Source organism: Callorhinus ursinus, unplaced genomic scaffold (assembly GCF_003265705.2).
Source record: "Callorhinus ursinus isolate GAN/ISIS: 27379988/994484 unplaced genomic scaffold, GSC_fseal_2.0 scaffold13, whole genome shotgun sequence".
NCBI classification, from domain to species: domain Eukaryota; kingdom Metazoa; phylum Chordata; class Mammalia; order Carnivora; family Otariidae; genus Callorhinus; species Callorhinus ursinus.
Window position 1 is genome coordinate 24091082 of NW_027397075.1, and position 27783 is coordinate 24118864.

Below are 27783 nucleotides of genomic sequence, written 5' to 3' on the forward strand. Positions count from 1 at the left end.
CACTTTTTCATCAAGTAGTCTAATATTTTCTGAATCATCAGTTGACAGAGGGAAGAGACACTGAGGTATAAAGAGTTCATGTGAGGTTTTAGAGTTTTGATTGTAGTGCAACTATCATGCTCTCTTATTTAAATTCTCATATTTTAAATATATATGAGTCAAATTCATAAGCCACAAAATAACATAAGCAGTGTTACCCAGAGGTTTGGCAAAGACTAACTCTTATAAGCTTGGCTTTGCAGGTCCTGGACTTTTGACTTCTAGACATCATCCAGTGGTTTTCTTTCATCATTAACTGTCATCTGGTTTCAAGCAACAGACAAGAGAAGTAAGAAGAGATAAAACTGTGGGTCAGAAGCAATTTAGTATCAGTTCGTGCTTTTCTGTCATCACCTATTATACTAAAACAATATGCTTTTAATATGAATATGCATATATTATCAATGCAAAAAACTTGTAGAACGTAAATGTAAATAACAAAAATTTAAAATCACCTATACTTATAGACATCTTCCTCACTACACTTTAAAAGACAGTTCTTAAGTGTACCCGTTTAGAAGAGAAAGGAAACTGCAGAGACCTCAAAATGACTTTTTTAAGTGTCGGCGTTATAGATAATTGCTATTTCATCCTTTATACTTTGCTTCGATTTCCACAATTTCTATATTGTGGTGTAATCTGGAAGAAATTTTAAAAGATTTCAAAGAAAGAACCAGTAATGAGTGATTACATGATAAAGACTTCTTCCTAGAATATGTCATTGACCAAACCACTGATTCATTCATTAGCTAATTCTCCAGGCCTCTTGCCTCACACAGCGATCAAACTGTTTCAAAGAGTAACCTGAACCCCCTTTCCCATAATTCCCTTCTCACTAGTTTCCCATGAATCCGAGGGCTTCAAAGGTCCGCTCCACAACAAGGAAGTTAAGCCCGCCTCCTCACTCTTTACTGGCCATTCACGATTGGTCCCGCCCCACCCGCTGGGCTTGAGGCTGCTGACTGGACCAGAGTGAGGCGCCGTGGGCGGGACGGGGTCTGACAGCCCTCGCGGAGGCGTGGCCTCAACCACCCCCAAATTCTACCCAGGCTCCCGTTGCACCATGTATCGCGCGGTCCGGCTCCTCGCGCGCTCGCGTCGTCGCGTGCGGCCTCCAGGCTCAGCCTCAGCGACCGGCTTCAGAGCGGCGGCCGTCCTCCCACTGCGGCCCCCGAACTTCGCCCGAATGGTGAGCGCGGGCCGTCCGAGCCCCGGCCTCCCAGCGGTGACCTTCAGCCCTTCGCTAGCCGGCCGGGCAGGCGAGAGGGATTCCCGGGGCGTCCCGGCAGAGCCCGGCTTGGGCTGCGTGCCCGGCTTCCGGGCCTCGCCGTGCCGCCTGCGCCCCGAGTGAGCGCTGGGACAGGGACGGTATCCGGCGGCTAGGGTCCTGCTGGGCTCCCGCGGGCGTTCCCGGGCGGGTGGGGTGTGAGGGGTGCCCCGGCGGCGGTTACTGCTGCGCTCCTGCTGGTGCGGAGGCCCCCACCCTGGCCGCTGCCCTGGGGACTGTGCCGGGCTGGGAGGCGGGGGCGAGGGCCGCTGCCTCCCCTGCCCCTTAGCAGGCCGGCTGCTGATGGTCGCCTCTGACCTGTGGCTTCTTATCACCGCTGTGTGGTGATCTGCTTTCAGGCCTCCAGGTGGGGTTGAAGGTTCTCAGGAACTTAAAAGAGTTTGCTTTTCATGAAAATTGCCTATTTCGTTTGTTAGGCTGACTGTGGTTTCCCCCACTTTTGTAAAACTTGAAACTTGTGGAGAGGGACAGAGTGTCCTGAAGTATGTTAGGGGAGATTGGATAAGATCTATCTGTAGCTAAGTCAGTACTTTTTATTCAAAAAGACCTAAGGAATTTAACAAGGTCCGGGTTCAAGTCTTTTGCTCTTTAGAGTAGCACCTTCAGTAATTTGGGCTTTAACGAGCATTATAAATACTTATGCACACGTGGGTTGTTAGGAAAAGTTTGGAAAATAGATGTGATTTAGGAAGAGTTAACAGTTCTGCACAGTTCACTGTGCTGTAGTATGAGCTTTGCAGTCAGATGTGATTTCACATCCTACGCTGCTACTCGGAGTTTAGGGCAGCTTGTCTTTGTGCCTCGGTTTCTGCATGTAAAATGGAAATAAGAGCAGGTACCCAGCAAGATTGCCCATGTGAAAGTACTTTGTGTTTGGGAAATAGTGAGTGCTCATTAAATTAGTGCCTCCATCTAGCGTAATTCAAAGGCCCACGATATTTTCTGAACTATAAACTTGAAGCTAATTTCATGGCATTACTATGCTTGAAACTACAAAATCAGGAGTGCTTTATGTTTCTGCAACTCCCTGCTCTAATAATTTTAATGCATTTTAGAGCCTTTTAAAAATTTATGTAGTTTTTACTAATTTAGTGTTTTGTAAAAGGGACTCAGAGACTGGAGAACTGAATCTGTCCCGCTTTAAATGTTCAAGAAATAGCACTGCCTTGCTTTTAGTGTTGTAATGATAGCTAAGATCAAATGAAGATAGATTCCCCCCCAAATTCTAAATACATCTCTTGCCCTTTAAGCTCCACTCCAAAATCTCTGTGTTGATTTTATGGAGTTTTTCTTATTGCTACTGTTGAGAATTTACATAACCCTAAATGCCCTAAGTTACCTTTTATCTAAAAGAACACAAATGTTTATCCAGTAGGAAGATAACGTGTTTATTGAATGCCTGCTATGTATTGGGCCCTATGAAAAAGACAGTCGTTACAGGCATAGAGTTTAGAGACTAGCAGGGGAGATTTAATAAGCAAAGAAATGATGCACAGTTAGTTACCGTGTGATAAAAACTACCCAGGAGAAATAGTGCCGTGAGAGTAAGAGTGTCTAATGGAGAACAATTATAATTGTGCAGCTTTGATGCTGCTTGGCTAGCATGATGGATAGGGAAGCCCTACATCTTTTAAAGTCACTTTTCTTTATTTCTTTAATGATCTGCAGAATGGCTGTAAAGTCTGGAAACAGATAATATCTTCTGTATTGCAATGTGATATCAATAGAACATTTATTATGTATTTGCCAGTATTGCAAGACTTGGTGGTCACCCTACATTTTTTTTTAGAAGGAAGCAAAAGTTTATGAATTTGAGAAATCCTTTTTATTATTATTATGTTCATTTAGCCACTGTGTAGTACATCATTAGTTTTTGATGTAGTGTTCAGTGATTCATTAGTTGCGTATAACACCCAGTGCTCATCACAACACGTGCCCTCCTTAGTACCCACATTTTAAGACCAGACAGACTTTTTCAGAAAGAAACCAGAAACCCGAACACAATGAAGTCAAATAGTGGATTTTTATATCTTTGGATAGTCCTTTTACATGAGAAATGATTTGGATTTTCTTGAATACTGAAATATTCTTTTAACCCACTTTAAACAGAATCTGAAAGGCATTTTATTTCTTTAGGAGATTTCATGGTTTAGTTAATGTTTATCATACACATGAATGTACGTGGGAACATCTTAGAGACTCAAGGCCCATATTTTTGACCTTTCAGGTTTAGACTGGCATTCAGATTTTGAGAACACCTCATTAATTTCGGAGGTTCCTGGGGTTAGCAGCTGCTTACAATAGTACTTTGTATTTCTAGGGCCTAATGACAATAAGACTGCAGTGAACACGACCATTACCCTTCATGCTTCTCCAGAAAGGGAGGTGATTTGAAATGAGCACGGATCTCACAGGAACCCATGGCAAATTGCACTTTGTGCCTGCCCCATGCCTGGCCAGTTAAACTCCTTAAACCATGGCGTTACCCTGAAGTGATAAACTGCCTTCTGCTAGAAACTCTTTCTGAATTATGGCATATGAAGGCACGGTTTTCAGAAACACTAGTTTTTTGTAATAGTGGATTATGTTGTATGAATTAAAAACATATATTTAAGAGATGCCATTCATCATTTCATTTTTCATCAAAAGCACTGATCATTTTCTCATTAATTCAGGATGAGCATTCCTCCTTTTCTTGCCCAAGCCACTGGGAAAAGATAATGTACACAATAATGTGGAAAATCTTGAAAACAACACGAGTGCTTTTCAGACCTTAGGTGGACTCATTAGTGGATGGTGAAATCAGTGTAGTGGGTAGTTACCAACATTATTATTATTTTGACAGAATAGAACAGCATAGAAGAAAAATATTTCGTGCTGTTTTGTGAAGTTTTTGTTTCAGCCTTGTGTGCATATATGCATGTGTTTATGTATGTACCAGATCACTGTATAAAGTAGACTTAAAAGCTGTTTGGATTACTACTTTTTTGTTACTACTTCCAAAAGCCAAGGAACGGAGGGAGTAACTTCAAATTGGCCACAACCAATCATATGCTGAGGTATGATTATTTTTATTAGCTGTTGCTGCTTGTTGGCTTAGGCCAGTCCTCTGCAGACTTTAGACATAGAAAAAAAATGTGCCTCATTGGTAATACTACTGTATTTACTGTAATAAATACTACTGTATTTATACCTAGATACAATGATACTTTTCTATTTCTGCAATCCAAAAGGCTTTGTAACATATAAAGGGTTTTGTAAATCTGTCTGGTCCCAGAAGATGACTACAAATTAAATTTTTCAGTGGACTATTTACTGTCTGTGGATTACTGTAAAGAACATTTAAAGAAATTTGGCTTCTGTAGGTTTTTGAGAAGAATGAAGAGATTGGCAAAGTTACCTGGTTCATAGTTCCTTTCTCTCTCTCTCTATACGTTAATATATATGTATTATATATATATGAGCTTCTCTAATAGATGCTGACCCCGCATAAACATAGCCTCCTCTGACAGATAGTTTTCTCTAATTCCTGGTGCCTTACAAAGAATTTTACAGCATCCCTTCAGGTTCTATTTTACAAATTTATGCGACCTATATATTTGCTGGGGTTCAAATAAAGAGATAACTGGCTTCTTGCAACAGTTTGTTATTAGCTACCTAAGCTGCTGCAAACAGTGTTTATTGTTGCAAATTTGGGATTTGATTTTTATTATAGGGACAGTAAGAATATTTTTTGAATTTTTGGTGACATTGTGATTTCAGCCACAGTTGACTTCTGCACGTTTTAATGATCACCGTCAAGCTCCTAGAATTTGATTGAGGTTGTTGTTTCTTGATTTGGGATTAAAAAATTGTTCAGGTTTATGCTGAAGAACATAGTAAAATATATTCATCTAGATCTTTTCAAGTACCTGAATGGATCTGAGTTTTACCATAGAAACCAGTTACTTAGAGGACAAAGTTATTGCTGTTTTATAATGAAAAATTGATCATTTTGAACACAGAAAGCGATGATGTAAATCCAAGGAGCTGAACCTGATTCCTCAAGTGACTGATGGAAACTGACCTCCCTTTGGAGCTGGCATCTTGTTGCTGTCATGTAACGAGGTGATGAGAGGAAGAAAACGTAGCTTATGTGTCCAATGTCACTGCTGCCCTTGCTGGTGTTGCTGGGCCAAAGTCTACTTTAACATATGTGGATATTTCCTTAGGCTATCTAAAACAAAGATCATAATGCAACATATTTTTATTTGTGCATTTGAGCTAGAAAACCCCAGGTGCTTTTGATCTACAGGGTAGGAAGCAAGTGGGTGTATAGTGGTGTCAAGTGTAACCAAGCCCTGCTAGAGAAAAATCTAACTACACATCTTCACCTCCTTTTATTCTCCAGGGTTAGGGGTACAACTCAAGGGCTGGTTGTGGCCAATCTGAAGTTACTCCCTCCGTTTCTTGGCTTTTGGAAGTAGTAACAAAAAAGTAGTAATCCAAACAGCTTTCAGGTTTCGACAGTCCAAGGTTTGAGGGTTTCAGGCCCTTCCTTTCTCTAAGTGGGTAATCCCTGAGATTAATCTCTCCAAACCCCAGTGTTTCCTCTGAGATGGAGATGGTAATAGTAAAATCTCCTGGAGTGGTTTTGAAAGTCAAGTAAGGTGATGCTTGGAAAGAATTTGCTACATTAGCACAGTAAATGCTGAGGTATGATTATTTTTATTAGCTGTTGCTGCTTGTTGGCTTAGGCCAGTCCTCTGCAGACTTTTAGACATAGAAGAAAAATGTACCTCATTGGTAATACTACTGTATTTCTACCTAGATACAATGATACTTTTCTGTTTCTGCAATCCAAAAGGCTTTGTAACATATAAAGGGTTTTGTAAATCTGTCTGGTCCCAGAAGATGACTACAAATTAAATTTTTCAGAGGACTATTTACTAAAACAGGATTACTCGGCTAGGGATTTTTAAATCTTTTGAATCATCTGACCATGTTTATTTCATAATTAATGCACATTAATTAAAGCTCTGAGTATCTTTCTGAAGTCTCCTTGATATAAATTGTTCCCTGTAAATTCCAACTTTTTAGTGTTTTGCAGTAAATCTTTTTTTATACTATTCTAAAATATTTGTTGAGCAGTTGTTAACTTTCTTATTAGCAGAAGTTGAGGTACTTGGTTAGAATCCTAGGGTCTCCATAAAAGGGACTTTGGATCATGGGTTCTTATTCTGGGTGGTGGATTGGCTTCAAGATATAAACTCCCTAAAATCATATGTAAGGTTTTTCATATATGTATTTATGTTCATTTTTCTAGAGAAAGGATCCATAGCTTTCTTCATATCCTCGAAGGGTTCCATTGCCCTGAAAAGCTTGAGAACTGACCTAGCCCATCCTCCCTTATCTCTACATTTAATTTATAGATGAGAAAAACTGACTTGCTGAAGGTGACACAGCTACTATGTGGGGGGCTGTTTGACTGCAAAGCCTGGGATGTTTATATCTCACCGTGCTGTGGCACTTACTTAGTATTTATAGACCATGGTGAAGCTCTGCTTAAATATCTAATATTTACACTTTTTAAAGTATCATTCTTAGACCATTTTCTAAAGTTCCCAGTGAAATAGAGATTAACCCAAGTACACTGAATTGGCTAAACCTTGACCAATAAGAGGTATACTCCTGAATTGGAAAAGATTACTATTTTTACTTCAGAGGCTTTCCTTTATCTTCTGCATAGTGTGTGAATTCTACAGTCTGTCTTCAACATCTGCATTATTTGCAAATGATATCTGATAGGGGGTTAAATCCAAAATAGAGAACTTATACAACTCAACACCCCCCCCCAAAAAAACAACAAATAATTTTATTGAAAAATGAGCAGAGGACCTCAATAGACATTTTTCCAAAGAAGATGTACAGGTGGCCAACAGAGGCATGAAAGGATGCTCAACATCACTATTTGTCAAGGAACAAAAAACCACAGTTATATATCACCTTCCACCTGTCAGAATGACTAGAATCAAAAAGATAAGAAATAACAGGTGCAGGGGTGCCTGGGTGGCTCAGTTGGTTAAGTGACTGCCTTCGGCTCAGGTCATGATCTCAGGGTCCTGGGATTGAGCCCCGCGTCGGGCTCCCTGCTCAGCGGGGAGCCTGCTTCTCCCTCTCCCACTCCCCCTGCTAGTGTTCCCTCTCTCGCTGTCTCTCTCTGTCAAATAAATAAAATCTTAAAAAAATAAATAAATAACAAGTGTTGGTGAGGGTGTAGAGAAAAAGGAACCCTCTTGTGCTGTTGGTGGGAATGCAAACTGGTGTAGCCACTGGGGAGAAATGGTATGGAGGTTCCTGAAAAAATTAGAGATACCATATGATTCAGTAATTCTACTACTGGATATTTACCCAAAGAAAGCAAAAACATTAATTCAAAAAGATAGATGCACCCCCGTGTTTATTGCAGCATTATTTACAATAGCCAAATTATGGAAGCAGCCCAGTGGGTAAAGAAGGTGTGGTATATATATGCAATGGAATATTACTCAGCCATAAAAAAGATGAGATCTTGCCATTTGCAATGACATGGATGGACCTAGAGGGGTATCGTGCTAGGTGAAATAAGTCAGAGAAAGACGAATACCCTATGAGTTCATTTATATGTGGAATTTAAAAATCAAAACAAATGAATAAACAAAACAGAAGCAGACCCATAAATATAGAGAACAAACTGATGGTTGCCCGGGGGGGTGGGGGGAGGAGGAGATGGGCAAAATGGATGAAGGGGAGTGGGAGGTACAGGCTTCCAAATATGGAATGAAGTAAGTCATGGGGTAGAAGGTACAGCATAAGGAATATAGTGGATGGTGTGGTAATAACGCGTGGTGACAGGTGGTAGCTACACTGTGGCAAGCATAGCAGGACCTAGAATTGTTGAGTCACCATGTTATACACCTGAAACTAGCGTAACATTGTGCATGTCAACTATACTCAAAAAAAAAAAAATTGATAGAAGTTTGTCAAGAAAAGAACTGGAGAGTGGAATGAGAATCCAGTGGGATTTTTTTGTCTTTGTAGTACTTATTAAAGATTCTTTCCCCTTCCAGCTAATAGGTTATTGTTTTGTTTTGTTTTTTTAAAGATTTTATTTATTCATTTGAGACACAGAGAGAGAGCACACGTAGTGGGAGAGGCAGGGGGAAAGGCAGAGGGAGAGGGAGAAGCAGGCTTCCCACAGAGCAGGGAGCCCGACATGGGGCTCTATCCCAGGACCCTGGGATCATGACCTGAGCCAAAGGCAGACGCTTAATGACTGAGCCACCCAGGTGCCCCAGGTTATTGTTGTTTTGATACTCAGTCTCTTTTCAAGCTATAACAGTGTCTTATTTTTTCTCTTTAGGCAAGCCAAAATTCCTTTAGGATAGAGTTTGACACCTTTGGTGAACTCAAGGTCCCGAATGATAAGTATTATGGCGCCCAGACTGTGAGATCTACAATGAATTTTAAGATTGGAGGTGTGACAGAACGCATGCCAGTAAGTGGTTTTATGGAAGTGTTGGCTTTATTCAAATGAGTCACTTTATTTTATAAATAAATATTTTACAGAGTTAAAATAAGAAGTTATTATGGAATTGGCTTTGTGAGTAATAGCATGTTTCTCTTTAAACTATCAAAGAACTTTTTGAAGTTTAGTATTGTTACTTTGAGCTGTGAGTTTGAATATTTTAGGGCTTTATTTGATAGAACTAAGTGATTTTTTTTTTCCCTAATTAGGCTCCATGCCCAGTGTGGAGCCCAGTGCAGGGCTTGAACTCTAGACCCTGAGATCAAGACCTGAGCTGAAATCAGGAGTTGGACGCTTAACTGCCTGAGCCACCCAGGCATCCCATGATTTGTCTTTTTATCTTTGCTGGGTTTTTTCAGATTTTTACTAGAATTTTAGTTTAAACATTTTTAGTTTTAATACTTAGTTTTTTACACTGATTTAAGACTGATTTTTTTAAAACTGATTTAAAAGAAAACAGATTTTTCTTTAATATAATACTTTCTATCTTGGTTTTAGTTTCCAGAAAAGTATACACAAATACATAAAAATATTATTCTTCACCATATCTGCCTTATAATAGATAATACATAAGTATCTGTGCAAGGCCACATGAATGATTGAAGCATTAGAAAACTTTCTGCCATATTTCATTAAATCTAAGATGACTTCAGTTAGAAGATGCACCAGTATGTAGCACTAAGAAAGAAAAAGGCTGTCAGAGTTGTGCCCTGCCATTGATTATATGATGATGCATCTTGGCTTCCGAGATGTCAGAGAGTGCACAGAATCGGTGGAATAGCTTACAGATGGTGCTGGAGCCCAGCTGCAGTATCAACAGTAGTCAGTGCCAGGGTGCAGGATGGGCTAGGAGCCTAGAAGTAGCCAGGCTTCATCCAGGAAGATACTGTTTGATAGCTGTCTTCTAAATAGACTTTTTGTCTTAAAGTCATTTTCACTTCCATATTTTAGCTCATTCCTAAGCCTTTACAATTGAATCTTTACAGGCTTAATACAATTTTACAACAGGCAGCTGACTCTTTGAAGAAAATCTTTTTGTCATTGCCACCGACAGTCAGCTTGGTGCTGAGGTAAACTAGGGTCAGACGACATGGTTAGGTGACAAAAGGTAGCAGCTGATCCTAAAATGTCCTCATCTAGTTCAACTCCTGGGACCAAGGAGGTCCGCGCTAAGCACTCTTGGTAGGAGTAAGCACGGCTCAGTTTTAATGGTCCTGCTTCAGGCAGCAAGGGTACCTGAGGTCCAAAGGAAAACAAAACCAAAAAAGATTATGAACTTCTAACATGAGTAACGTAATAATGAGACCCTTCTTTTCTCCCCAGTGACGTTTTACCGTTTTGTTGTAATTGTAGTCAGTGAAACTGTGCTGTGACCCTCTCCGTGTTCTGAGTCTGTAGACACTGCGTTGGGACGGCCAGAGCAGAGGCCATCGGTTACGAGTGCGGCAGCGGTTGAAGCCACCGCTGCAGTGTGCCCCTGTCCAAACTGAAATTCCCATCCCTGTCATGTTTAAAGATTTTAAGTTTCTAGTGCTATGTGCCATTTGTTTCTATCCCATTAGGTAAAACATTTCAGAATGTTTTAATTCTAGTTTCTTAGAACTCAAAACATAGATGTTCTCGTTATTTCCTCCTCTGTTTGACCCTCAGCTTGTCCTCTCTTCGGCCCAGCTTTGTCCAGTTCCCTCCTTTGCTTTGTTTTCCACCTTGATTCTCCTTGAGGACTAGCTTCTCCTGTGCTCTTTTCTCCCCACCCCTCCTTCCTCCCTTGCACTTTCCCCCTTCAAACCTCGTGTGCAATCCAGACTACAGTCTGCATTATTAGTTTGGGCAAGAATACAGGATTCTCTCGTCTTACAAAAACCAGATGCCACTTCATTGAAGTATCATCAAAAGTTGCTGAATCTCATCCCTTTAAATTTGGTGAGGTGATTCAGAGCAGGGAGTGAAAAGATCTGCAAACTGAAAGCGTTTGAAATCGGGATAGATACATCAGAAGCCGTCAGCCCCAAGTGTGTATATAGTACCCTGGGTTTAAAGAAATACTCTGAGGGACATTCCAGTGACTTGAGTGTCAAAGCCTCATTGACTACTAGAATAACTTGCTTTTTGACTTTGGGGTGAAATGATACCCATTTAGTATGGTTATTTTGAACTTATGTGGCAGTTAAATATTAGGAAAAATTATAATGTGGCATGAGATCCAGTGAGGGAAAATAAATGGTGCTTGCTGGTGAAATGAGTGCCATTTGTGTTTATATATATGAAATAAACGCATGTCCATTATAATGTGTCATAAAAAAGTGGTACATTGTGTGTGTGTGTGTGTGTGTGTGTGTGTGTGTGTATGTGTTTGTGGGCAGGGGGGGCAGACACATGCACGTATTAAGAGTCAACCTACTTGCTTTTGTTTGGTTCCCTAAACAGATACATGATGAATCTTGGTTCATTACATACCTATCTGTAATCTTAGTGTTACTGTAGCATTACTTACATTAGTGTTTTTGTACAGTTTTTGCACTTGCATAAAATAATAATCTTAAATTTTTATGCTTAATGCAACTTGCAATTTTGAGATATTTTTCTGATTAATTTTAGATCCCAGTTATTAAAGCTTTTGGCATCTTGAAGCGAGCGGCTGCTGAAGTAAACCAGGATTATGGTCTTGATTCAAAGATTGCTGAGGCCATAATGAAGGCAGCAGATGAGGTAGGAGGTGATAAGTGTGCTGTTTACTCAGTGGATTCAGATCCACGTCTCCACTAGATGACGTCAGGCTCTGGCAGGGAATAGGGGCACTGAATTCCTAAGTTAATAAATTTCAAGGTAGGGTGGCAGCATTCTTGTTTGGTAAAGATATTAATATGGTGCTTAAAATACTGTGGCAAAAGTTTCTGGATGATGCTTTACCTTTTATTTTTTTATTTTTTCTTTATTTTTTTAAAGATTGATTTATTTATTTTAGAAAGAGAGAGAGTGGGGGCGGGAGGACAGAAGGAGAGAGAGTCTCAAGTCATTTGCACATGCGGCACTCGATCTCACAACCCTGAGATCACAGCCTGAGCTGAAATCAAAAGTCAGACGCTTAACCGACTGCGCCACCCAGGCACCCCGTACCTTTTATTTTTAAATCTCTTGACTTTCCCTTTTAATTTTTACAGTTTAAAGAAAACTTGAAGAGACATTGTTAAACTTATATTTGATTTTTTATTTTATGTATAAATGATTCCTTTTAAAACTAGTCGATTATTTGATGATATGTATGGAGAATGTAATTTCACTAATTCACTTACATAATCTTAAGGAAGTAGTCAGAGATAATGGCTAAAAACCTGTATTTACAATGTTGTTCATTGCAGTACTTTTTATGATGATAACACATTAGACCATACCCGACCATAACACATGCTTATATAAATTATATAGTAGAGCCATAGAAAATTAGTTTCTTAAGAATGTCCTATGATAGAGCCTACTGTATAGCAAGTATGGGGTCGGGAAGTATCAAAATGTATGTATTTTATGATCCTAATTGTGTTTGGAAAATAACAGAAAACATGTGTTTTTCTGTGTGCAAATGTGCACACACATTGCTTGGGGCAAGCCTAAAGGGAGAAGCCAAAATGCCAAGAGTCACTGTGTCTGAGGGGTAGGGTTATCATAACTTACACTTTTCTCACTTCTCAAAATGTTCCACACTGAACATCTATTATATAACCAGGAAAAAATTTTACTTTAAAATGGAGTAATTGTTTAAGGTGATACTTTTCTAAGGTGTGTACTGATTTTTTTTAAGCTAAAATCATTCTAGAAGATGAAGTTAAGCACCTATTCTGTTAGAAAGCTTATAATTCACAAACACAGAAAATTATATCACAGAAACAGGGATAAGTCTGGACTATGTTTGTACTCTTGGCAGTTGCTACTCATTGGACATCTGTGCGGTGAAGTAGCTATTAGCAAACTCACTTTCAAGTAACTCGTTCATTATCATGCTAACTCCACCTGTAACATCTGTGGGGTATTCCCACTGAGGACCACAGTAAATGTATCTAAAAACACGTGTGCCAGCCTTAACAGGTGGCCCTATCTGGATATCATTAGAGGAGGCAGTTGGAAATACAGAAGAAAGATGGCTTTGATTCAGTTTTCACGTGCAATCCATGAAATTGTTGTCTTTCAGGGTAGATAACCTTTCACTTTGTAAAGTAGCGATGGTTGGAACATGGATGCTGCAGAAGCTTGGAGTCACTGGACAACCACGAGCTGTGTGGCACCATCAGTAAATCATTTAGCACATGAGGAAAGTGAGCATCTTTGTAATAGCACTTGATAGGTGACTCCTTAATCATAGCTGATCACAGTAGCTAAATGGATATCGACTATTTCTTATTTTTAAAAACTCATTTTTTAAACTTTTTTTTTTTTCTGCAGGTAGCCGAAGGTAAATTAAATGATCACTTTCCTCTTGTGGTATGGCAGACTGGATCAGGAACCCAGACAAATATGAATGTAAATGAAGTCATTAGCAATAGAGCAATTGAAATGCTAGGAGGTGAACTTGGTAGTAAGAAACCCGTGCATCCCAATGATCATGTTAATAAAAGCCAGGTCAGTATATGATCTTTTCTTTGTTATAAATTGAAAAGAATACCTGAGATTATGCTTGTAAAATAGGCATCAGCTTTTTGACGAGGAAGGTTCATTTGGCTTATATTCTTTAGTAGAAAGGACTTCTTACACGTTCTTGCTTCTTTTAGGAATCTTGGGTCAATGTCTCAAACTTCATAAAAATCCCTATTAGGGCACCTGAATTTAGTATGTATGTGTATTTGTATTGTTTAGTTTGTTTTTTAAAAATGCTTTATTTTTAAATAATTTTAGAATTATAAAAGAATTACAAAGATACTTCACACAGAGTTCCTGTATACCATTCTCCCAGCTTCCCTTAGTGTTAAACATTTTTCATGACCCTGGTACATTTATCACACCATGAAATTAACATTGGTATACAGCACCCTTAACTGTAAAGCTAGGATGCCCCTAGCTTTCTACCAATATCTTTTTTCTTCCAAGATACATTCCACGCTACATTGCATTTAGTAGTCACTGTGTTCCCTTAGTCTCCTCCAGTCTCTGACAGCTTGTCTTTTGTCACCTTGACACTTTTGAAAGTGGTTAGGTATTTTGTGGAACATCCCTCAGTTTGGGTTTGGAGACTCTGGATTTTGGGAAGACTGTTGAGAAGTGAAGGGCTCCTCTTACTGCATCACGGCTGGGGTACATGATAGCACCAGGACTTGGGACTGGTGATGTGAACTTCGACCCCTTGGTTAGGCGGGTGGGCTTTTCCACCTTCCATTCCCTGTGAGAGGTAAGCCGTGGAGGCCTAACTGTACTCGGGCACTGCACTTAAACTTGATTTTCTAAAGGGAGACATATCAAGGAATTTTTGGTCATATGTTAAAGTCAACACAGAATTAATAGGTAATTTTGAGGATGTGCAAATATCCTCTTTCTCCTTAAACTTGTCCATGAAGGTTATCATTCATTAGTGGATCTTGCCTGTAGCAGTTATGACTGTGATGTCCTAGTGGTTATTTTGTACTCCCCTCATTCCTTCTACTTGTATTAATTGGAACTTTTCTGTAAAGAAGATCTGTTCCTCTTCTCTCTACCCCAGCACTTCTTCATTTGTTTATGTATATCAACGTGGACTCGTGAATATTTATTCTATTCTTAGGGTTCTAATCCAATACTGTTATTATTTATGTTGTTGCTCGGATTGTTCTGGCTTTGGGAGCCCTCTCTGTTGGCTCCTGTGTTCTTTGGATGTATCCCCATCCTTCCCCCACCCTTCTTTTCTTTTATAAAGCAGTTCTTTACTTTCTTCTACCACTAGGTGCCCCAGGCTCATCATGTAGTTTCCCTGCCCCAACCCTTGTCAGCACCCATTTTTCCAGGGAACTCTTGGAGGATCTTAACTGGAAAATATTTAGAAATTAAGATCCCGTGCTAGATGTAACTTAACATGTTTTTACTTATTAATGGGGAAGCTTTTTCACATAAGTTTACTGTAGGAAGGATTTTTCAAACTTATTACTTGCATTTAAATATAAACTTCTCTTGTATGTATACTGCAGTCTGAAATCTATGTGAGAGTCATCCAGTGTGAACAGTCGGGCAGAGGAGTGGGGTGGAGCTACATGGAAGCAGGATTGGTGTGCACTGTGAATTTAGGTTATAGCTACATGAGTGTTCCTTATACCATTCATTCTATTTTTGTAAATGGTTTGACGTTTTCCATAGTACAAAGTTACAAAAATAATACATCTTTTTTAAATAGCACAAGAATTTAGAAGTATGGGGTTTCCAGTTGAAAACAGAGCATGGGGTTTGGACTTCCTGCTTAGGCCCCAGTTCTGCCAGTTCCTAAATGTTTTGGCAAGTCACATCATTTCTTTGGGAGCTTGGTTTTCCTGTTTTTAAAGTGATGAACTACCTGACAAGAATTTTACTCAAGTTTAATAAAAGACTGTACTGTATTACTGTAGATATTTTATTACTGCTCTCCTTACATGCACTTGTTGTTTTGCTGTCATTTACTGGCAGATGTGATAATAGTACATAAGAGCAGGTGGCGTATAGGCTACAGTCCTGGGTTCATTAAACCCAGCTGCTGCTGCTTTGACCTTAAGTGACCTATGGCTTGCCACACATCGATGTCATGGAACACTAAAGACATGAGTTTTGAATAATCATTTAGTGAGATTTTTAGTGGAGACATTCAAGTGTGTTTTTTGTTGCTTCTGATTTAACATTTTACCATTTTGTGTAAATTTTCCAACAGAGCTCGAACGACACATTTCCCACGGCAATGCACATCGCCGCCGCCATGGAAGTCCATGAGGTGCTCCTGCCCGGACTGCAGAAGCTGCACGATGCTCTCGATGCAAAATCTAAAGAGTTTGCCCATATCATCAAAATTGGGCGTACCCACACACAGGATGCTGTCCCTCTCACCCTCGGGCAGGTAGAGGAGCGTGTGTGGATGGGACTCAGTTGGGGATTGGTACAAATGGCCAACATATTACCCTCTAAATCACACTAGTTTAGAAGCCAGGTTGTAACAGTTCGGTTCAGTGGCAGAGATTATTCTGCATTAACCCGTCAGGAGTTTTATTGACACCTTTTGAGGGGAAGAGCACAGCATGTGGACCATGAGCCAGGCTCGGGGCAGTTGGCTCAGGTTGAGAGCTTAGCTTTGCTACGTACAAGCTGCGGGACCTTGGGAAAATTAGTGAGCTTTTCTGTGCCTCAGTTTTCTGAGCTTTCAAATGAGGAAAATAACATCTGTATCCTAACCCAGTTGGGAGGTTAGAATTGGTTCATGTAAAGGGCTTAGAACCCTGTCAACACGTAGTAATAAACACACACTGGCATTAGCTGTCGCCATTGTCTTCGTCATCACCAAGATCATTATCCTGCCTCCCTTTTCCTCTTACTCTGGATTAGTAGGCTCTGTAAAAGTTACTTTTAAGTTGATTAAGCAAGGCATATCTGCCTCTAAGATTGTATTGGGCCACATGGGAAAGAGGTATTACTCTCTTCCCCAAAATACCAGAAAAAGTATTTTTGTGTTTCTTGATCAGTGCCTCAAAGAATGTCTAACAGCATGCACCACGAAGGACATGAAAGGAATCAACATCAGGCAATAGTTTTTGATAGTAAAACTCTCCTGTAGTTTGGGAGGTAGGACTTGCACAAATTAGGGGTATCAGGTGATGGCGAGGTGAGCGAGTGCCACTTACTCGAAAAGATTCTCATTTGTAGTCTTGTTCAGATGAACACTGTAAGAAGCTTGATTGCTTAGCTTAATTTCATTATGGAAGAATGAGGAAAACAAAATTCAGTGGAATACAGGTGCTGGGAGTGAAGCGAGCTCCCTAACTTCAGTTGTCTCCGAAGGCTCTTCTCTTTGCATCATGTTCTTAGTGCCTGGCATGGTTTCTACAGAGGAGCAGTGTGTGTCTGAAACCTTTGAGTGTCCCTCTGGTTTCTAATGTTTTCCTTGTGTGTGTCACCTGGTGGAAAACCACCCACCGTGCTAACGTCTTTTGGGGCCATGACAGCCTCCTGTGTAAAGTCATCATTCTACCAATTACATCAGAAACCATTTTCTGTTCGACTTCACCTTACCAGAGCACCTACATTTGCTTTTATTGGAATTGTCTTTTGAGTTTATGCAGGTTTTCCCCAATAAAAGGAAACTTCTTAAGTGAATCCAGCTGGTGTATGTAGTAGTGATATTAGATTAGATGAATCAGGTCTGCCTGAAAGGAGTTCTATCTTCTAAAATGTTTTCTTTAAAACAGTAAGATATCCTAATACTAATCAAAAGTATTCATGGTTTTTCAGTGTTTTTAGGCAGGAAAAAGATAACTGTAGTGTAACCATGTATTCTGGCTTGTTCAGTTGAGTTCTGGCTTATGCCTTTTGTACCTGCATAATTCTTAAAAGGATCCCTGCTGTGTTCAGACAATAAATTCTGTTTCTCCCTTTTGTAAAATGTGTCAAATTCTGGGAACCAGTGGGACATTAATAGCAGAATTAACTTGCATCTTGAAGCTGTAGTCTTGCTGTGGCCGGTTACCTTCTTGTGCTCTTCAGTGAGCTGTTGAGCTTCTTGAATACTTTTAAACCATCCTTCTGTTCTCTGTTAGGTTTTTAAACTGCAATTGTGTGGAGAAAATGTCTGTGTTTGCATTTGTCTTGGGAGAGGATTCAGGGTTTTTCTTCTTAAAGTTGTCTGGGATACACACACACACACACACACACACACACACACACACACACACAAAACCTTCGAGCAAACCAGTAATTTAATGTACTAAAGTCATTCTTTTTTAAAGCTTATTTCCTGTGTTGTTTTTCTTTGCTTTCTATTAAGAGAGTATAAACAGGCTGCATGTTATCCTCTGTGGCGTCGTCCCACCTTATAGGTTTATGAAATCCTCCTTCTTCTCATACTTTGTTCATTGTATGAATTAAAATGGTTCACAGTCCACTTGGTAGCTCACAATTTAGTACCTGAAACATATTTAAAAGAACTTCTGTTTAACGCAGAGTCACTTGTAAGCTGTTAGGAACTCACATGTTCTCACCTTTAATTCCCTTCTCTTTCCAGGAATTCAGTGGTTATGTTCAGCAGGTGAAATATGCGATGACGAGAATAAGAGCCACCTTGCCCAGGATCTATGAGCTCGCAGCCGGAGGCACCGCTGTCGGCACGGGCTTAAATACTAGACTTGGCTTTGCAGAGAAGGTGGCCGCCAGAGTGGCTGCACTCACAGGTCAGCGGTAATATGAATCGAGACTCACTTTTGTTACACTGGTCTATATTTTCTCGGTGTTTCTGCTTTGAATTCTTGTGAATTTAAAGTTAAAAATAGTATTTTCCCATCAAACGTGTTTTATGTCTATTTCAGAAGTTGCCGTATTAATCCTTTTACCTTTTAAGTTTCCCATCTATGCTTCATACAGTATGCAATTAAAATCTGTCAGTGCTGGCTTATTTACTATCATGGTGATACTCAGTTTTCCCTTTAAAGCTGTTTTGAATGCCCATTTTCAAAGCAGGCAAAATCAGTGAATGGTTGAGACACATTCCTTTCTTTTTTTTTTTTTAAAGATTTATTTATTTGAGAGAGTGAGAATGAGAGAGAGAGAGAGTACATGAGAGGGGAGAGGGTCAGAGGGAGAAGCAGGCTCCTCGCCGAGCAGGGAGCCCGATGCAGGACTCGATCCCGGGACTCCAGGATCATGACCTGAGCCGAAGGCAGTCACTTAACCAACTGAGCCACCCAGGCGCCCGAGATACATTCCTTTCAATGGTAGATATGTTGAGATACTGACAGGCTTAATTTCTTTTTTCCCTATATCATACTGGGATATTTCTCTGAGTTAATGACCTTTTTGAATCTTGTTTTTCCTTTAGTAGAGAGAGTGCTGTGTTCTCGATAATAACTATTAATAATAATTATTAATAATAACTATTATTAGAGCCGAATTGTCATCTCCAGAAAACTCTTCTGCAGATACAGATGTTACTAGCGGAAAGGGCAGACATAATTAGATGATGCTCATTACTGCTGTCTAGCCGAGATTTGTTTTTCAGTCAAGTGTTAATCGAGAAGTACTTATATTATGGGGATTAGAATATGTGATCTTTAAAATTTCGAACACAGGCAACATTGAGTGAAAATGTCTAACTCCCCTGCCCTCTCAGGGGATCTGTAGGGTCCTGACTAAAGGAGGGACTAGAACAGCCTAAGATGGGGAAAAATTGTACTGGGAAAGGAGTGTGGAATAAAGTGAACTTTAGCTACTTCTCCTCCTTACTCAAAAGTAGTCAGGCATCATACTCATGTTCGCAGAAGAATAATGTTTTTTCTTTCAGCGCATTTATTGTCCTTGTTTCTTTATCCTTTAAACACACTAGTATCACCAGGTTCTTCCTACTGGTTCAGGACTTAAAGAAACATAGACAAAGCTTGAATCGTAAGATAAGCATTTTTTCTTGAAGTAAAATTTTTCTTCTGTTTTTGCTTTTCATAACCTGGAACTTTCTGTTTAACTTGCTGATATTAGAAAAAAAAACATTTAATTCTACCTGTTAACTCAGAGTTATTTTTTTTCTTCAGGCTTGCCTTTTGTCACAGCTCCAAATAAATTTGAAGCTCTGGCCGCGCATGATGCTCTGGTTGAACTCAGCGGAGCCATGAACACCACCGCCTGCAGTCTGATGAAGATCGCAAACGACATTCGCTTTCTGGGGTCTGGTCCCCGCTCAGGTCTGGGAGAGCTGATCTTGCCTGAAAATGAACCAGGAAGCAGTATCATGCCAGGTAAGGACAGAGCTGGGAAATAATTAGCTCTGGAACTTGACAAGAACCCGGGCACTCTCATGAACAGAGCGTGTCTCCTTGTGTTCAGCATGATCCCAAACGTGTCTGTGGGCCACCTGTGATCAGAATTGGGAATGTCACCCAACAGTATAGGAAAAGAGAATTAGTTGGCGTGTGTGTTTTGATTCCTGCGTGAGAGAATGTGTAAATTCCATCTTTCATAATCCCAAGCCAGAAGAATTCTGAAACCAGCTGTTAAAGTGATCAGCCTGGGTTGAATAGAAACGAATTATTCCGACTGCCTGTTATTTCATTTTTTGCTTTGGGTTTTGGCGTGTCAGATAAGGGAAGTGACACAGACAGTGGCTGTCTGGATTCTAGCGAGTCATTTGACAGACTCCTGTGACATTCACTGAATCCCGCGGGGACGGGTGGGTAGCCCTGTTAGACGAATGTAGTGGGTGAACAGTGACACTTAAGTGACACTAAAGAGTTGACTTCAGACTGGAGGCATGTGTCGGTAGCAGGCTGAAGGGCTCTGCCCCTTCACCACTTCACTGGTGACCGAGGGTGAAGGCAGGGAATACATGCAGGTCACATCAGTGGATAAGGACACAGCAGTACGCCAGGTGACAGGATCAAGACTCATAAAGAAAGGCCTCTCTAAGTTCGACTGAGACTGACAAGGGGACTTTTAATAGTGAAAAAGAAAGCCCTGACTATAGATTCTTTTAAATCTGAGCGTGTGTATAGAATGAGAAGAGATCTGATTTTAAAATAGTTCACGTTGAAAAATGTGCATTTAGTTGACTGCAAATTCAAGGGGATTGCCTAGGAAAGAGAGACCCAGATTCACAGATACAGAAATAACCTTTCCAGTGTGTTGCCTTGTACTGGTCAGAGAAATCTGGGGTGTCTGGTTCAAACTTGAGCTCGTCAGAGGGGTGCTCCCAGGGTTGGTGGACTTAGGACGAGAAGGAGAATTCCAGCTTAATGGGCGCTTTCTCTGAGAACTCTCCCGAGTGTCAGCGAGGTGCTCTTTTTATGAGTGTTCCTGTGGCAGTTGGCTTCTCTGGGTTTACCCCCCCCCCCCCCCCCCCCGCCGCCCTTGCTGTAATTACCAGCTCTCTCCCCAGAGCTTGGAGGCCAGGTGCTGCATCACCCACCGTGGCGTGCTCAGTGCCTGGCTCCACACCCATGTCCACGATGAACAGAAGCCATGGCGATGGGGAGGGCTGTATTTCATGTGGCGCGGGAGCCGCTGAATGAGTGGTTTGCAGTTTGTGGCTGCCCGGCCCTCGCTCTTTGCTTGGTTTGCTTCATTGTATCAGCCCTGATGGTTGGGGACTTGCTTTATTGAAGGAAGTCAGACTCCCTTCTTTTCTTGGTTGATTGACGTACTACCTAATCTTGACTGACACCTGAGACCACCAGCATGTTTGACGTGGACTCTTTCCTCGGCGGCTCTCTTGAAGGCAAGGTGAACCCGACCCAGTGTGAGGCGCTGAGCATGGTCGCCGCCCAGGTCATGGGCAACCACGTCGCCGTCACCGTCGGGGGCAGCAACGGCCATTTCGAGCTGAACGTGTTCAAGCCATTGATGGTAAGCTGGAGGCCCAGTCTTCTACGTTGTTTGACTCGAGGCTAATTGTCTTGTGTTTTCCTTCAGGAAGGTTCCTAGAGATTTCATGTTAGGTACTGGGATGATGTGAGTAGCAATTGGAAGTCAAGCATATGTTAGTGTTAGAAGATTAAGCATGGATATTTAATTAGGTGACTTTTAGCTCAAGTAAGTTGATGGTTTGCTTTATTTAATAGAAAGAAAAAGTCTGGGAACAGGGTGTGGGTTTCCTCCTTGTCCCTCACCCAGTGAGGGGGACGCTGGTGCCTCGAAATAAGTCCAGTCTCCGTGAGCCTTCCCTCAGCCCTGTCTCCTGCTCACGTTGCTTCTCTCTTCCCTCAAATTCTGCCATCTTAGAAGGATAACCCGCATTCACTTTCAGGCAAATTCACCACTGACGGCTTCTGCCCCCGACTTGTCCTTGGATTATTCTCCTGGTCATTTGGAACCCCTGCAGGCCCATAGACTGCTAACGCTTGACCTTGGCCTTGAAACACTTCTCTTTGGCTTCCTCAGCACCCTCCTCCCATGCTCTTCCCTGTCCCTCTCTGGCTTTCCTTCATCTGTTTTCCCTTTTCCGCATACCTGGGAAACATTTGTGTCTAAAATCTGTTCTTTACCTTCATCTTCATGAAGATGGAGCAAGGTGGCATCATCTTGATCTTTCGTCCAGTTTTCTCAGCTTCAGAAAATAGAGCTGTCATCCTTTGGAGTCCTTTATTTGTGTAAATTGTTACATCTAAAACATATTAGAGGTTTATTACCTCTGAGAAGCCTCTGTGTAAAGTCTGGTTTTAATTTGATAAGGACATGCAAATGACAAATATTAAGAATATTTATTCAATGTATTTGTCAAATCTATATCAGGCACTGTACTGGGTACTAGTGATAGAACAATAAGCAAGACATAATTTTTTGCCCTCACGGAATGTACAGTCTCATGAAAAATAAAAGACAGGCCAAAGCAGAACTCAGACGTCTGAGCTTTTGCTTGCATGTCAGATTCCAAACAGTTAATACCAGCTGCCTGGCAAATGTAGGTGTGCAACAAATGTCTTGCTAATTTTTTTATTTTAAAAATCAAAAGTCTATTTTTTATCTTTTATAGAAAATACATCATGGTAATCAACATTTACCTTATATTTTTTTTAAGATTTTATTTATTTATTTGAGATAGAGAGCGAGATCGAGAGAGACAGAGCACAAGCAGGGGGTAGGGCAGAGGGAGAGGGAGGGAGCCCGATGCGGGACTCGATCCCAGGACCCTGGGATCATGACCTGAGCCGAAGGCAGACGCTTAACTGACTGAGCCACCCAGGCGCCCCAGCATTTCCTTATATTAAAGTCATTAGTATCGATCAAACCTTGAAGTTCTGAGCCTTCTACTGGAGTCCATTGTTGGGACTGTAGTTTTCAGACCCTGAGGTTTTAGACCAAAAGAGAGTAGGATGCGGATATATCTTTACACATATTGGAAATGTTACCAAAAGAAAAAAAACGCTAAAGCAAACTGATTTTATGTTTGTTTTAAATATTGTATGAAAGGTTATTTTAAGGGGTCTGAGGAATATTTGTTTTATTAAGCATTAAAAACGTGGTGACCATTAAGACCTGGAAAGCCCTCACTGCACTGACTGCCTCAGACAGGCTGAACTTTCTAACTGCCGCATCTTTACTTCTCTTCCAGAAGATTCTTTTTCCAGCTCTGGTTATCTAAGTCCCCTCCATCAAATAGACTTCACCAGTAGTCCTGCAACTGAATTAATTTCTCTCTCTGCTAACATTTCATACCTGTGTTCTTCACAGTACAGGATCTCTTGGGTTCCAGTTATTTGTATTTATGGCTTTTACCTCTTTTAGATTTCAGTGTCCTCAGATGTTCATAATTTCTTTCAATATTTGTTTCATAGTGCTTTACAAGTCGTAGGAGAGCTACATGTTTATCAAGTTACGTATTCATTTATGAACCAGCACATAATATCTATTATTGGACAGAAAAGTTAGGCTCAATAAGCCCCTCTTTTTCTCTCTCTCCCCCTCTCCCCTTCACCCCTCCTGTCACAGATCAAAAATGTGTTACACTCAGCCCGGCTGCTGGGGGACGCGGCCGTTTCCTTCACAGAAAACTGCGTTGTGGGAATCCAGGCCAACACAGAGAGGATCAACAAGCTGATGAATGAATCTCTAATGTTGGTGACAGCTCTTAATCCTCATATAGGTAAGGTTTAAGGAATAATGTCATTTTGACTACAGAATTAAAAAGCTAAAATATTTTTAAGAGATTGTTGGATCAAGGTGGACAGCAAATTCCTTTTGGGCATTGTTTGGTAAAATCTCATAAAATATTTGAAATTGTGTTGAAAGACACTGTTTATATATTAATATGCTGTCAGTGATGCTTCATTTTATTTGAAATGTGGTAAACTTAGAAGTTCAAACTTAAATAAATCTTAACGGTATTGAGATGCTCAACATTCTGCAGACTACCTGGGAAGGGTCCCCTCACTTGGTAGCGTCACTAGGTGGCACTGGCCGATTAGCAATGTGGGATGAATTCATTTTTCTGCCTTCTCTAGATGCTCTAATACACTTTGATTTTGTTGTTTTATTCAATTCAGAAATGGGAAGTTACCAATAAGAACAAAGAAAAAGGGTAGTATTCATTGCTTATAGGGAAAGTGGGGGAAATGTAAATTTTATCTAAAACCATGACTCTTATACTGCAAGCCTTTCCCAGAATTATAAATATTTTATTGTGTAAATTCGAACATCCTGACTTGGATTGTGGACTAACCATAGTGATCCTCACTAAAGATTCAGTTTGCAGGTTTTGAGGCCTTAGCTGCATTATGTTATGGTGCCTTGAAAGCCATTTCCCAGTTTCTTACTGCCGAGCTGAGGTTGTTAATATATTCTTTGATTTTCTGTTTTATAACAAGTTATGATACAGTCATTAGCATGATATGGTTGCTGTTTAAAATATTCTTCTATAATCCTGAATTTTCAAAGCAGATCTTCTACTATTGGCTTCATATCAAGCGGTAATTTCAGTTTTATAAAGTTAGAGCTCATTTGAGTGCTTCAGGTAGCTCTGAGCTACTTATGTATAGAGAGAGGTAGCTATGGTTATAGCCTATTCTGTGGTGTAGTGTGGAGATTGGTAATAATATTTTGATCCTTTAAAAACTATTGTACTTTAGCATTCAGCCAGGGAGCTACTCAGGGGAACCCAAAGGCTTATGTGAGAAATGTTCCCTCACATCTGTACGTCAGAAGACTTAAGTTAGAAGTGCTCCTAACACTGAATGATTGGTCATTCTTTCTTGGAATCAGTTTTCTGTGAGGTAAAGGCCATACAAGGATAAGTGGGCAAACCAGACCTTGCTCCTGTAGTGTGAGCTTGTAGCTGCTTGTCATGGGTTCTCTGCCCGCTTGTTGAGGAGCAGGCTGGCTGGTGACAGGCATCTGTGGGACCCAAAGAGTAGAGCTGAATGGTTAGCATAAGAGTTAGACTCTAACGTCTTCAATATAAGAGTACACAATTCTTTCTCAAAGTTATTCTGATCAGTAAATGCCCTTTTCAACATGCTTCGCAATCACGAGTTCAGGTGAGTACTAAAATTGCCCATAACGTGTTTCAAAGATGGTTAATGGTTACATGCCAGCACGTAACATCTTGCCTGGTTGACGGTCCTGATGCCTCAAGGCTTTTGTCTCTTTGACCATAGTCCTCTGATCTGGGGGCACTTGGGGGTTTTTTCCTCCTTTGTTGGTTTCATTTTTTTTTTAAGATTTTATTTATTTGAGAGAGAGAGAATGAGAGATAGCACGAGAGGGAAGAGGGTCAGAGGGAGAAGCAGACTCCCTGCTGAGCAGGGAGCCCGACATGGGACTCGATCCCGGGACTCCAGGATCATGACCTGAGCCGAAGGCAGTTGCTTAACCAACTGAGCCACCCAGGTGCCCCCGTTTTCATTTTTGTTTGTTCTTTTTTCTTTAAGATTTTATTTACTTGAGAGAGAGAGAACAAGCAGAGGGAAGGGGCAGAGGGAGATGGAGAAGCAAGGGATCATGACCTGAGCCAAAGGCAGACGCTTAAACCGACTGAGCCACATAGGCATCCTTTTATGTACTTTCTTGCTTTTGCCTTCTGACCTTTTTTTCGGTTGTGTTAAGACAACTTGCAAAGCTGTCCCTTCCCTTACCTCTGTTAATTCCAGAGGCAAATAACTGAGGCAAACAGCACACCTGTGGCCTTTGGTACGCAAACAGATCTGTGCTAAAACTTCCTCTGTATCCTTGCGACCTCTGGGAAGAGGTCGGGGTACTGTGAAGTGCTGCTGGATGCAGTTGGCAGGTGCGGCCCTCCCCGGGGGCCCCCTCCCCCACCTTGTCTCAGAGCCAGTCCCCACAGCTTCCGCACAGGGGTGCTGTTTGCTGGGGCACTGCAGCACTTAGCTGCTTATGCTTTCGTGGAACGATTGCTTCCAGTTAAACATGTTTCGAGAAACAACACATATGTCTGCTACTCAGAAGTATGTTTTCATGTCTTGGTGCTATATTGTTTTCTTGTTCTTCCCCCTGTGAAAATAGGAGTTATTCTACGGTGTAGTATTGAGATTGGGTAATAATGCTTTTGATCCTTTAAAAACTATTGTACAGGGGCGCCTGGGTGGCTCAGTCGTTAAGCATCTGCCTTCGGCTCAGGTCATGGTCCCAGGGTCCTGGGATCGAGCCCTGCATCAGGCTCCCTGCTCGGCGGGAAGCCTGCTTCTCCCTCTCCCACTCCCCCTGCTTGTGTTCCCTCTCTTGCTGCCTCTCTCTCTGTCAAATAAATAATAAATAAAAACTATTGTACATTAGCATTTAGTCAGAGACCTGCACAGGGGAACCCAAAGACAAGTTGGCCATTGAAGTGGCCAACTGCCCATAGGAACAAATCTGTTGTAGAAAGTGAGGTATGTTTAAGTCTGTATCATTTAAGAAAAGTAAAGGTTTTACTCTGTATCAGAAATGACAGCTCTCAAGATAACCACTGCTAAATTTTTTTTTTAAAGATTTTATTTAGTGCAAATGGGGATGAGGCAGAGGGAGAGAGAGAATCTTAAGCAGACTCTGCATTGCATTAATGTAGAGCCAACACGGGGCTCAGTCTCACAACCCTGAGATCATGACCTGAGCTGAAATCAAGATTTGGAGGCTTAACTGACTGAGCCACCCAGGTGCCCCTGTTAAATATTTTTAAGATTAAAAATGTTACTTAAGAGATCAGTAGCCTCAGTTGAGTAAAAGATTACCTTTTGCTTTAGAAAACCAGATTTCACTACAAACTCCTGCACTGCGTTTTATGTTTTCTTCAGGGTATGACAAGGCGGCAAAGATTGCTAAGACAGCACACAAAAATGGATCAACCTTAAAGGCGACTGCTGTTGAACTTGGCTATCTCACTGCGGAGCAGTTTGATGAGTGGGTGAAACCTAAGGATATGCTGGGTCCAAAGTGATTTAAATAAATTTATAATAAAAATAATTATGTTCTATAAAAGAAATGAAAAAGACTCCTTCTTGTTCTTAAACAGAAATGGATGAATGTGCAAGGAATCTGCTCCTGAACTTGAATGTCTCTAGCAGAGCAACTTGGTCGATATATAAAACCCCCCCCAGGATGTGCTGGGTCCAAAGTGAATTTGGAAAGTGTGAAATGAAGTGATTAAACTGTATAAAGTCAAAGAAAACGGACTCATTTTTCTTTTATGTTAATTGACTATTATAGTCGAATCTCATTTCTGTGTGTGTGTGTTTATTCATCTGTTTTATAAAAGAGCCATATCAATTTTTAAAGAGTTTTAATTTTGTTGGCTGGTGCTGTTTTCAATTCCCCTGTAATGAAAAAGTAGTTGTTACCTTGTTCCTAAGTCATATACTTAGACATCTTTTATTTTCCTGTGATTTGGGGGCATAAGCTAACCGAGCACTTGCCCTGCAGCTTGGGGGTGTGAGAATGTGCATGCGTGTGTGCATGTGCATACGTTGTCTGTTAGGAAGTAGGGCAGGTTTAAAAATTGGGCAGACATACTCCATGTGCCGATGACACACACCTCCTGACCTTAGCTCAGTTATCACTGAAGGGCTGCAGCCTTCAGGTCAGGAATTCTAGGATGTAGATTCGGAAGGATCGGGGCGCAGGCCCGAGCTTGGGAAGAGAGGAGGGTGTCGTGAAAGTGAGTCCTGTTCATCACCTCTGCACCAGTGCCAGGAGTTTTCAGCAGGGATGCACTTGAAACAACCACAGGGGATTTTGAATAAGCAGTTCTAGGGAGACCCAGGCCAGATTGATCTAAACCTGAAGCTAAAGGCACGATTTAACATCCAACCAACCTCCA

The 27783-nt window shown here is 40.9% G+C and overlaps 1 protein-coding gene across 1 annotated transcript; it reads left to right on the forward strand.

The window, feature by feature from the left end:
• The first annotated feature begins 1070 nt into the window (after positions 1–1070).
• Positions 1071–27135, forward strand: FH (fumarate hydratase). The gene is made up of 10 exons (XM_025877904.2): positions 1071–1228; positions 8709–8843; positions 11472–11582; positions 13308–13484; positions 15724–15906; positions 18061–18226; positions 19577–19780; positions 21256–21383; positions 23466–23619; positions 26762–27135. Exons 1-10 carry the CDS (start codon positions 1103–1105, stop codon positions 26902–26904), a joined length of 1527 nt encoding a protein of 508 aa, XP_025733689.1. The 5' UTR covers positions 1071–1102; the 3' UTR covers positions 26905–27135.
• The last annotated feature ends 648 nt before the right edge of the window (positions 27136–27783 follow it).

What these genes read in the sequence shown, in the direction of transcription:
- FH (XM_025877904.2), top strand. Translation starts at nt 1,103, where the DNA reads ATGTATCGCGCGGTCCGGCTCCTCGCGCGCTCGCGTCGTCGCGTGCGG. An exon ending in ATCATGTTAATAAAAGCCAG is followed by an intron (nt 13,485 to 15,723) that starts GTCAGTATATGA and finishes ATTTTCCAACAG; the next exon opens with AGCTCGAACGACACATTTCC. An exon ending in TCCCTCTCACCCTCGGGCAG is followed by an intron (nt 15,907 to 18,060) that starts GTAGAGGAGCGT and finishes TTCTCTTTCCAG; the next exon opens with GAATTCAGTGGTTATGTTCA.